Source organism: Vigna umbellata, chromosome 3 (genome assembly GCF_029865625.1).
Source record: "Vigna umbellata cultivar VRB3 chromosome 3, Vumbellata_1.0, whole genome shotgun sequence".
NCBI classification, from domain to species: domain Eukaryota; kingdom Viridiplantae; phylum Streptophyta; class Magnoliopsida; order Fabales; family Fabaceae; genus Vigna; species Vigna umbellata.
In genome coordinates, this window is record NC_142167.1 from 40,385,860 (window position 1) to 40,398,128 (window position 12,269).

A 12,269-nucleotide genomic window follows, 5' to 3' on the forward strand; every position below is an offset into this window, starting at 1 on the left:
TTGGAAGAATTAATGATTGTGAAGATTTATTTATGTTGTATTATATTACGATTTTATCTTTATTGTGTATGGAACTTGAATATAAGAAAGATAAATCGTGTGATGGTTTATTATGGTAACTAGTTAATTTTTTAGAGAGATGCCAATAAAATATATGGTTGGATTTTCAATTATAGGTGAAAATTCTATATTTGTTCTTTCACAACAAAATTAAAATTTAAATATGTGGCTTAATAACATATTTAAAATTCAAATCTACCTAATCTAAGTCAATTTTATAACATACTTAAAAAGTTTAAAATAACATACTTAAAAAACCTATTTTATACTAGAGAGGATTTTGATGCTTTAAGCCCCCTAACATCCATAGCTGCATAAGTCACTTTAGACTAAAGAGTATGAGATATTTTAAAAATTATAGGATTCTCATAAACTTGTTATATAATAACAATTCTATAATAACAACAACCTTGTTTATGATTGTTATTATATATCTTAATATCTTAATAAAAAAATATTTTAGTAATATTTTTTTTATTATATTTGGTTTTTATTATATTTTAGTAATATTTTTTTAGTAATATTTAGTAATATTGTAATGCCTTATAAAAGAAATAAAAACATATTTAATTTAATTTTAACTAATTTTTAATATATATTAAGTATAATTTAAAATTTTCAAAAATTTTCAAAAACTTTCAAAATTTTCAAAATATAAATTTTAAATATTTCAAAAAATTTGAGGACATGACACACTAGCCCCTAAAAGTTCGCCATTGCTTATAACTTTTTTTTTATCTAAAAGCGAGTTGGCTTGTATGACATAGATGATCCTATTACACGAGTTTCCATCTTACTCCATGTGAGTAAAAATTATACAATATAATTCGATTTCTGTTATAAAATTTATAATTTTCATCGTGTCTTATCTACACCAAGAACTGTCCGTCAAACATTTCTCTAAACTATTTATGAAAGAAAAAGAAACAAAGTTTAAAGAAAGCAGAGGTCGTTGTCCCATAAATTTCAACGATACTTGTCTTTGGTGTTTAAGCATATTTGTATGTCGTTTTCAAAGTATTTGGAGGTTGTTCTTGTCCTTACATGTGCGTAAACATGACACGCCATTTTTACCTTGTCGAGGGACTCTTCTCTGTTTCAGTTTATATAAATATGCATACATTGAATTTTCAACACTAGACACTCTTTACATCGGAAATGGAAGTTGATGCAGCAACGATGATGTGTGTTGGAATTTTGATTTCATTTGTTATCATATTCTTAACAAAAGCACTGAGATGGGTTTGGTTGGAACCGAAAAGGGCAGAGAGATTCCTCAGAAGACAAGGCATAAAGGGAAACCCATATAAGTTTTTCTTCGGAGACATGAAAGCAATGGGCATGATGCTGCATCAAGCACAATCTAAACCCATACAAATCGACGATGATGTTGCAAGTCGCCTGGTTCCATTTCAAAATCAATTGGTCAAAGAATGTGGTATGCCTTCCAATCATACCTTTGGGTATATAATTTTAAGGGTTAGACAAATTTTCACCTCCTAAATTATATTGTAATTAGTAAATCTCACTTTTTCAGTGTTTTCTACCTAAACTTGAATATATATTTGTTGTGATGTTTATTTAGAAAATAACTTGATAATTTTTGCAGGTAAGAATTCGTTTTTCTGGTATGGGCCTAAGATTGCAGTGAATATTATGGAGCCTGAAGCAATAAAGGAGATTCTGAACATGATAAATGACTTTCCAAAGCCAACCCTTAATCCACTTGTCAAGTTACTGATAACAGGACTTCTAGATCTTGAGGGAGACAAATGGTCAAAGCACAGAAAGATCATCAACCCTGCATTTAATCTCGTTAAGCTCAAGGTTTTTCTTTTCTTTCTCAACATCGATTCTCGAACTTTGTTGCTAAAAATTTCTCATTGTTTCATGATCTGTGAAGTCTGTGTTATTAATCTTCCTGGCGTAATCTATTCTCTGCAGTTTAAGATTTGCGGGCAGAATACAATTCTAATAAAGATTGATAAACCCTAAATTAAAAGGTTCAAGTGCATTCAATACTATTCACAACTCATTAAAATACTTGTTATGAGATATACTTTAACTTTAACTCAATCTTACAAAATCAACTTATAAGGTATACATTATATTATGATTTGACCTAACATCTAGTCATATGAGACTTTTAACATACTCATATACACCTATTACGTGAAACTAGACATTAATGAATGATTCGATAATGAATGAAACAATACACCCAACATACAACAAAATATTCTAGAATAAACTCTAAACTATGACTCTGATACCATACTACAAAACACTGTTATTTAGTAGAGGTTTATTTTCCATTTTGCGGAGGACAACCTCCGCAAATTAAATAACATTGGAAGATTAACGAAAACAATCTAAAAAGATCTAGCATGATCCAAAACTACCAAACCAGTTAAAAACATATAAGCAAATGTTGATGACCTAAACAAAATTCTTAAGAGAGATAAAATTTTAACATCAGACCAATAGCTCTGCATTTGCTTTCTGTCCTGCCAAGTAAAACAGCTTCACTTCATCAACTACTTCCCTTAAACTCATTCCTCCACCACTACTTGTTTAAAATTCCCTGTAATTTGATTCCAACAATATGCCCAACAAGTCATTGTTCGTAGACTCCCCTGCTTCCATTGCTTTTAATCTTTGGTTGATGATTCCCATACGTGATGTTCTTATTTCAGTTCTATAGTCTTTGGAATCTAAGAATCTACGTAACCATCCTCATGGATATATAGCCAAATCTGGAGAATGTTTGGAATGGAGATCCTCATGGAATTCTAGGTATGCACCATTTTCTAAGTATGCCAAAATACAGGAGATAGCCACTAAAAATAATCACTTCAGATGGATCATACTAATGCTAAACTTGATAATTCAGCGCTGCAGAAATCACTATGGAAGACTAATTACATTGGACCATCTTTAGTGCTAATCTAGACAAGGTTGCAAGATGCAGAAACAAGCAAGAATTGCACCACGTTAGACTATCCTAATGTTAACAAGGACAGTATTAAAGACTGCAGGAAAACCCCTAGACCACTCTTCTTAAACCATTTTGAAATAGAATGCCTGCACACTGGTGTGTATCACATTCTTAAACCACCATTTATTTTTCTATGTGAATTAGATCCTCTTAGACTAACAAAGCCGAAGTCAATAATTCTATCAATAGATGACTAGAAAGAGTGGTACTGCTAAGAACCTCTCTTCTCTTTATACATGAGGCAGTGAAAAGTATAACTGCTATACCACTGAATGTCTTGCTTAAATTAATTACAGGTTGACATCATTAATGTATTCTTAAACTATATTTTCTCTGAGCCATTGTACCTGATTAACTATATTCACATTTCTCAAGAAACAGTAACAACAAAGATAGAGAAGATAGTACAAATAATTACTAGTTTCCTCTGGAAACTAAAATAGCACAAATAATTTCCATTGAATGGTTGAAAAGAAAGGTATGTATTATGTACACATACATATGAAGTTTTGTGAGATTGTAGGCATGACAAACAAGATGAGTAGTGGATTCATCATCCATTTCCGAACCTGCAAAACTGAGATTCTCCATACAACACAAATTTATGACAATATCATATCAGTACCATAGCAATGCCACAATAATGCAACCCACTTACCGACCAATTCCACCTACAATCACATGTAAGCAACTAATTCTTATATAATTGATTAAGCTTCTAAAGTGTGTGCTTTAAAAATTTAACAATTTTGATTACAAAGGGAAATCAAACACATAAGCATGAACAACAGTGCATTCCTTTCCCATAGATTCCACAAAAGAAAGACACATAGTCAAAATGTTGTAACAAGTTATAAAGGTTAAGGGCACCATCAATCCTACAACAAAAAACCAATTGCCCCCACTTCCCAAATCCAAACACCAACGACACACCAAATGCAAACTCGAAACACAATAAAAAAACACAAACCAAAATGCAGACAATTCACCGTTCCAACATTGAACTCCAACGACAACCCACTCGAAAAAACGAACACCAAATTACAAGGTAGAACTAATACTCTCTTAAGCAGATAATATATACTAATAATACTAAAGAAAGAATCTTCAGACCTAAGCTCGAACCATCCCAATAACAGAGTTAAACTTTTCCAACAATAATTCACAACGAAATGAAGACAACACCCAACACCCACAAATCCATAAGCGACGGAGAGGAAACTCACCAGAAAGAACAGCGTTGCCGTGTCCCGACGACCCATTTTTATCCCATTGACGAAAAATTGCAATACATGCCCTCCTTCTCTTCATTCTCGATTAGCTTCGATTCCTCGCTATCACTGTTATCGTCTTTGCGATGCATTCACTACGACAAGGAGGACAATCGTGGTTCATGAGTGGATGACCTAGGAAACCTAAACTCTGTCATCGGTGAGGAGTTCGAAGAATCCGGATGTGCGGGGAAGGGGAAAAGGATTAGAAGGGTGACATTGGCGGGGGATTCCAGGATGGACCGAAGAAAAAAAAGATTATAAGTTTTTATGTAGATATACACCTCTCGTTAATCTTAGATCATTCACTAAATTCATCTTAAATCAGGATAGTTTGTGAAGGTTTTTCATAATTTTTATAATTTATTACAATGCATATATAATCTATTACTTTAACCTAATTTGAATTAAAATTCATTTTTGCGAAAGACAACTTCCAATTTAAGTATAAAACAATACTGTATTAATGTCAAGTGTCGAAACTAGAATTGAAATAAACACTAATAGTGAGAGTTCGAACAACACAATTTCAGGTTAAAAAAGACAAACTCAACTAAATTTTAAAAGCTCACCAAGATGTGTTAATCTCAGTCGGGTGATCGGGTGATTTTAAGCTAAGTTAGGTTGATATTAAGTTCGACAGAACTTGGTTGGATTCTCCTAAGCTTGTTCAAACTTTATGGAAGTCGAACAAACTCGTATCATTTTGTCTATACTTCCATAAAATTTGATCGAGCTTAGTGTAGTTCGGTCAAGCTCAACATCTTTCCTGTTGAGATTAACATCAACTTGACCGAACTTAAAATCAGTCAGTTGAACTTAACATTATTGTAGTCGAACTCTTAAAATCTGGTTGAGCTCATCTTTTAAACTCATAATCGTGTTTTATGAGTTTTCTTTGTTATTATTTATTTCAATTCTGATTTCTCTTCCTTGGTAATCGATTATAAATATTATGTAATCAATTACACTACATATTATCCAATTTAAAGTCGTTTTATATCAAAATGACTTTTAATTCAAATTAAAAGCCAGCTTAATATAATCGATTACATATGTATAGTAATTGATTAAATGACATTGAAGTTGTTTGAAGAATGGACAACTTTCACTTTTCAACTATGTAAGGATAGAAGTCTTATGAAAGTTGCATACTTACATAATTATTTTATATTTACCTATTTTTGTAATTTATGGATGAAATTTGTCCACATGAATAAAGAAAAAAAATAATACAAATCCGGAGCACAAAAATAAATCATTATGTTTTAACCTTAGTCGATATTTTCATCTTTTTAATCCGAACACAAATCCATAGAATATTTTTCACTCGATATCTTCATCTTTTTATAATGTCTGAAATGTTTTGCAGCTTGTGTTGCCTGCCATGTATGATAGTTGCAACCAGATGATGAAGGAATGGAAGATGTCAGTGTGCGAAACAGGATCATGTGTGGTAGATGTCTGGCCATTCTTAAACAACTTGACAGCTGATGTGATTTCTCGTACAGCTTTCGGAAGTAACTATGAAGAAGGAAAAATAGTATTTCAACTCCTAAAAGAACAAGCTCAACTTACATCCAAGGTCTTTCAATCTATTTATATTCCAGGGTGGAGGTATATTATTAAATTACACTTTCGTATTATCAACTTTTTATCCAACAAATATTTCAACCCTATAGATAATAATTAAGGTTTCATGCAAAATGAAAACTGTTTGAAAATTCATTTGGACTTTCTAAACTATAAACCTCTCTTTGCAAAAGAGGATTTGAGAAGTAACATGAATGTTTAACCTTTAGATTAAAAATATATTATTATTCACCATAGATAACATACACGAAATCAAAATATATAACTTTTATCCATTATACCAACATTAACTTTATTTCTTTGTTTTTTTTATAGTTAGTATTTAATTGGTCGATGTTATAACTTAAATAAATAAAATTTTAAAAATAAATTAAATTTTAAAATTAAATAAAGTTAATATATATTAAATTAGCACTTATTTTATTTATTTTTAATATTTAATTTAATTAGTGATTGTTAAGATGGTGCAACATGTAACATCCCAAAATACAGTAATCACCATAATTTAGAATTAATTACAATAACAGTTAAAACATGCAGTCTTACACTAATAATATAAAATTTCCAAAACGAACGCGCTTAAATACAAAGATAAAATACCATACAGCAGTATTTCAAATTCTAAAGACAAACGCTTTTACAAACTTCAACCGAACGTCCAACAGCTAAACAGAAACACTAAAGCCTACAACTAAACGAGCGCTCTAGGGCTCGGCTTTAACCTCTACCTCGACCAGATTGGCGTCCTCCAAATTTTCTTCTTCCAGAGTTTCTTCAAGCAACGCCTCTCCGTCTGCTCACATCCACACGGATGATCATTGCATAGACAAGACGGACGTACACGGACGAACGACAACACAAGGAAAATAACACAGGGTAAGCTTATTGAATTTAATTCACAAGTAATTCATACAAATAGCATATTAACATTCATAAAATATCACAACACATATAATCAGCTCGAACTCTCATAAGACAGACCGTCCGGACTGTATGAATCCGTGTATCTACAGGCGTTCGTGCACCCGGGTGATGTGATAACTGAAAACACTCAACAGCTGCCACCCGAGGTTAGTCCTATCAGTCCAAAGTACTCATTAGGACTAGGACCTCCTGCCGTTCCTACACATGACCTACTCCCCTCTACTTGAGGACGAGCACTCACGGAACATCAGGATGAACTGCCATCAGCAGATTTACCATGGTCATACTACACAAATTCTCATATTCCAAACATAGAGACGTTCCTCCTTGGAACGCTCGTTCAAATTCCATAATCATAGATTCATCCCTTATACTGTTCGCACATTATAACATTTCCTCTAAATCACATTCTCATTCTTAGTTCCACTTTCATAAAAAGACGAGCGTTCAGCCCCCTTCATAATGAGGACGAACGTTATCATGATACCGAGAGATACTCATTTCTGAAAGAAAGCAAACGAACGTCTTTCCAAGGACGGACGTCATGACCACTTGAATCAGTTAAATGAAGTGATTCTAGAACGATTCAACTGATACTTAGAAGAATTTAAGTTCAAGGGCTTTAGATCGAATCCAAATGAATAAAGACATCGCAAGGCGTTTAGATATTGATAACGGATACGAATTTATAAAAGATGTTAACCGCCAGTCAATGACCGAACGCGGTAATAGATATTTATTTACTGTTTGGACGAACGCTATTTTCATACATTTGGTAAGCAAGTGTAAGGACGAGCGTTCGGTATAAGACCGAGCACTACTAATGACTAACGCTTTGGGTCGAGACCCATCGCTGAGGCGGGATATTAATAGAAAGAGAAATTTATAAGGTAATCATAGTGAAGAGAATTATTTAGGAATGACTAAGTATATAAGATCGTATTTTTCTAAGTTTCTCATTTTCTCGCGTAACACTCAGAGCACCTACGTTTGGCCGAACGCTCAAACGTAAGACTAATATAAGAGAACGTTCGTCCTAACTTAGTATTCTTTCCAAATGAAAGAATCCTGTTTTCCAAGGAAAGTACAAAATACCGAACGGTCAAAGACCGTTCAATAACGGACGTTCATTTTCATAGCATTTCATATTTCAAATTTCACTTACAGTAAACTCATTTTTCAGTATAAACCTTCATGCATTTAATTACTCATATCATAGCACATTTCATAAATTTCACATATCATCTCATCATCCAAATCATACATCAAAGATTAATCATACAGATTTCATACTTCATAATTTCACATACTTTATACAGCACAACACATACACATGAATTAAACTTAATAAGCTTCCCTTACCTGGATCGGTAGTGAACGAACGTCCTAACGCGAAATCCTGAATTCGTCCAACTATCACTTCTATCCTCAGACCACTCAACTCTTGCAAACTAAAACAAATTCCAGAATCAAAATTTTGATTCAGATAAAGAGAATGCATGTAACCAGATTTGGTTTTGCATGAACCCTAATAACGAACAGCTAAGGGACGAACTTACCAGATTCAAAACTTGAACTTGTTCGGTTTGATGAAAAGCTTATGACGTCTGGATTGCTTCTACGGTCTCTGAAATTGGATCGGAGAAGAAGAAAGTAAGTTATGGTAGAGAGAATATGGAGGTTCTAGAGAGAAGGTAGAGAATTTGGAAATCAAGAGTTTGAGGAAGAAGACGAAGCATGCAGAAGAGTGGGAAGAGTGTTTTTCAGAAAATTAATTTCTCTCCCCACGTAGGACGAACGTCCATTCACCTGCTGCCACTTGGATTCCACCAACGTTTTCGAATGTTCCAAAGTGACACTTGGCAGTTGCATGCAGAGTGAGTGTGAGTGCGTTTTAATGGCACTGCACGCGTGGCGAGGGTGCATTAAATGGTGCTCAGAACAAGAGGGTGCGGGTGCGTTTCTTAATAAAATTTCCGAACTGGATTTTAGAGCAATAATGACGTGATTTGACAGGTGGAGGTTGTTTAAATTTTCGAGATCTTACACAACACAAATATGTATTTAATAAAAGAAATTAAATAATGATACATTTTTAAAATTTTTTGTTTTAAAAAAATAACTTAACGTTGTTAAAGCTGATGCTAGTACGATACTAAAATAAATTTTTATTTGTTAAAGAAGTTAAAATTAATTTTACACTTTTTAGTTTTTTTTTTAATTAATCTTTTATATCGTATTAAGTCAGTTAAGTTGATATTACCTATATCACAATTTGGATGACAGTAATATCTAGAAACTAAATTTATGTTTTTTTGTGTTTGTTTCAATTTGTAAAAATCATTTAACATGGTTCCAATTATCTATGTTTAAATTTTTTTAATTTTTTAGTACATGAATTTGTTTTATTCTTCCATATATTTTTTTATCTTACTTATTTTGTTTATTAATATTTTTTTAATTATTAATAAATTTTTGTATGTGAAGACAAATGGTTGTTGTGTTTGAATATATAAGCATGACACTAATGTCAAAGTGTAAGCTAAATCAATGTCAAAGTGTAAGCTAAATCAAAAAGAAGATTCGAAGTTAACATCATTCCCTTTTCCATTGTTAGATTTTTACCAACGAAATTGAATAAGAGGATGAAGAAGATTGACTACGAAATTGGAAACGTACTTCATGGAATTATCCAAAAGCAAGAGGGTATTATGAAAACATGCGAAGCTTCCAATGATAACTTATTAGGGCTACTATTGGAATCCAATCAAAAAGAGATTGAAGATCAAGGACTTAAGAAAGATTTTGGAATGAACACCAAGGATGTAATTAACGAATGTAAGTTGTTTTACTTTGCTGGACAAGAAACAACATCGGTGCTACTAAATTGGACGATGGTGTTATTGAGTAGATTTCCCAAATGGCAAACACTGGCAAGAGAAGAAGTCATTGAAATTTTTGGCACAAAAGAACCAGACTATGATGGATTAAATCGTCTTAAAGTTGTAAGTATCAGTTTTTATGTTCAAATCATTTTAAGGACTGAGTTAAAAGAATATTTGGAGTATTCTAATCCATTTATATTTTTTATACCAATAAAAATGCTAGTATTTGGTTTCTTTAGTGCATATTATTCTTGCACCAATCTATATTACATACAGTTTTGTCATCAAAACCTAATTGATATGTCTGCATACAACATTCATATGTCTAAAACTAGATCTTTGTTCTTATTTTTAAGAGTATACATGTTTTCAATTTGAACTTATAGATCTGAAAAACATAGTTGAGAGAATTTCCTACTAAAAATAGTGAATTAAAATTCTCGATGGATTATTTATTGATGAAACTTCATCTCATTAATAAAAGTTTTAATATTCTAATGTTTTTTATTATTTTCATTTTAATTCAATTAATTGATGATTTTGCTTGAGAAATTTAAGTATGAGTTTAAATCTCATATTGAGTAAATGTGAGAAAGCTGAGTATTATAAGGATGAAGACTCAAAAACTCAATGTCTTAAGATTTTATGTTGAAAGTGTTATTAATCTTTTATGTATAGATTGAGTTTCTATCTTATTGGTGTTATATCTCCCAGATGATCATTCCTCAAAAAACCTATTAGTGATATTAGAGACGAAAGTTTGTTTGGATGGTCAGCTCAAATGAGTCCCTGTAACGAAAGTCTTCATGACAGAAAATCAAGCAAACTTGTCCCGTTATGATAACGATAGTACAAGTAATGATACTTGCGGTTAAGTTCGAACGAGAAGTGCCAATGTGAAGGGACTTACACTTAACAAAGAGATTGTTGAGAAATCCAACTGTGAGTCTAAATCTAACATTGAATGAAAGTGAGAAAGTTAAGCATCATACAAAGATGAAAACCCAAAACTCATTTCCTTAAGATTTTATGTTAAAGGTAGTATCAATATTTTATGTGTAAGTTGAACTTATGTTTCATTGGTGTAGTATCTCATGATCCTCTCTTGAAAGATTCATCACCTACTATTACCACACCTCACTCAACTTTTTGTTTAATTTATTATTCACTAAAAAAGTTGAGACACTGATACTATGTTTTTAAACTTTTAAAACTAATTAATGTCTTGCTTTTGAAAGAATGTTATTAATGTTAAGTCATAATAGTTTCTTTTGACATTATCATAGGTCACAATGATTTTGTATGAGGTTTTAAGATTATACCCACCGGCTACTGTTATTACAAGAGTCATAAGGAAAGAAACTACAGTTGGAGATATGACTTTACCAACAGGAGCACTAGCTTCTATTCCAATTGTGTTGGTACATCATGATTTTGAATTATGGGGAAGTGATGCAAAGGAGTTCAAACCAGAAAGATTCTCAGAAGGAATCTCAAAAGCAACAAATGGTAAAGTTTCATTTATCCCATTTGGATGGGGTCCTCGAATATGCATTGGCCAAAACTTTGCTTTGCTTGAAGCCAAAATGGCTTTGTCTCTCATTCTGCAAAACTTCAAATTTGAGCTATCTTCCTCCTATGTTCATGCTCCAATTACAGTCATAACTGCTCAACCTCAATTCGGCACGCACCTTATGTTACAAAAGTTATAGTTTGTTAGCCTAAGAAAATGTTTTTAATGTTTTTCTATCTTATCTTGTATGGTTTCTTCCTAGAATATCTGGGACATGTGACTTGCAGAAAACAAAAATCTTATTGCAAGATTCAATAAAACATTTGTTTGTATATTTGTCTTTTTTATGTTTTTATATAACAAATTATATAGGATGGTTTTTCCTTAATTATATTAAACTTCAAATATTTATAATTTAGATTTTGGGATAAAACCCGTTCCATATACATGTATTATACATTTGTACATAGAAGACTTTGGATATATGGATTGTTCATGACGAAGGAAGGAAAAAAAAAAGTGGTGATGTAGTCAAAGATTAGTGAAGAAAAACCTTTGTAAAGTAAAGATTTTTTTTTTTTTTTTTATGTAAACTTGATTTGCATTGTTGGATCAATTGTTATGCTAGAAAGCTTCTTGATGTGATACAGAGTCCTTTCTGCTTTAAGGATGTGCTTTAGTAAATTAAATCGTGCTTTGATCGATTAAAATACTCGTAATTTAATGGAAAATATTTAAGAAAATTTTTTAGTCAATTAAAGTACCAAATTAATCAATTAAAATCACTTAAAACTCAAAACTAAACTTGTCACTCTTTTTTAGTCTAGTAAAACAGGCTATTAATTGATTAAAATAACTTTAAGTCTCAGTTGTTTTAATTGATTATAACAATGAATTAGTCAATTAGACTAATAGACAATAGTTTTGACATTAAAATGCCATTTTAATATAATATAAAATCCTAAGAGCTTCTTTCAAAGATCTCTTCCAATTTATTAAAGTATAGTTTTAATTATTAAAGCTAT

The 12,269-nt window shown here is 31.7% G+C and overlaps 1 protein-coding gene and 1 long non-coding RNA gene across 3 annotated transcripts; one reads left to right on the forward strand and one right to left on the reverse strand.

Moving 5' to 3' along the window:
• The first annotated feature begins 1,025 nt into the window (after positions 1-1,025).
• LOC124840075 (cytochrome P450 72A397-like) lies at positions 1,026-11,590 on the forward strand. Of its 2 annotated transcripts, none has more exons than XM_047316067.2 (5): positions 1,026-1,498; positions 1,670-1,887; positions 5,702-5,946; positions 9,464-9,851; positions 11,018-11,589. In XM_047316067.2, exons 1-5 carry the CDS (start codon positions 1,219-1,221, stop codon positions 11,441-11,443), a joined length of 1,557 nt encoding a protein of 518 aa, XP_047172023.2. In that variant the 5' UTR covers positions 1,026-1,218; the 3' UTR covers positions 11,444-11,589. The 2 variants fall into 2 exon arrangements, with proteins under 2 accessions (XP_047172023.2, XP_087966319.1); XM_088110193.1 differs by having other exon boundaries at positions 1,355-1,539; positions 11,018-11,590.
• On the reverse strand, positions 3,461-4,692 carry LOC148202485 (uncharacterized). Its single transcript, XR_015785083.1, has 2 exons — positions 4,285-4,692; positions 3,461-3,635 (listed from the first exon to the last, which is right to left on the reverse strand). It is a non-coding gene; the product is annotated as an uncharacterized LOC148202485 (long non-coding RNA).
• Positions 11,591-12,269: the final 679 nt, after the last annotated feature.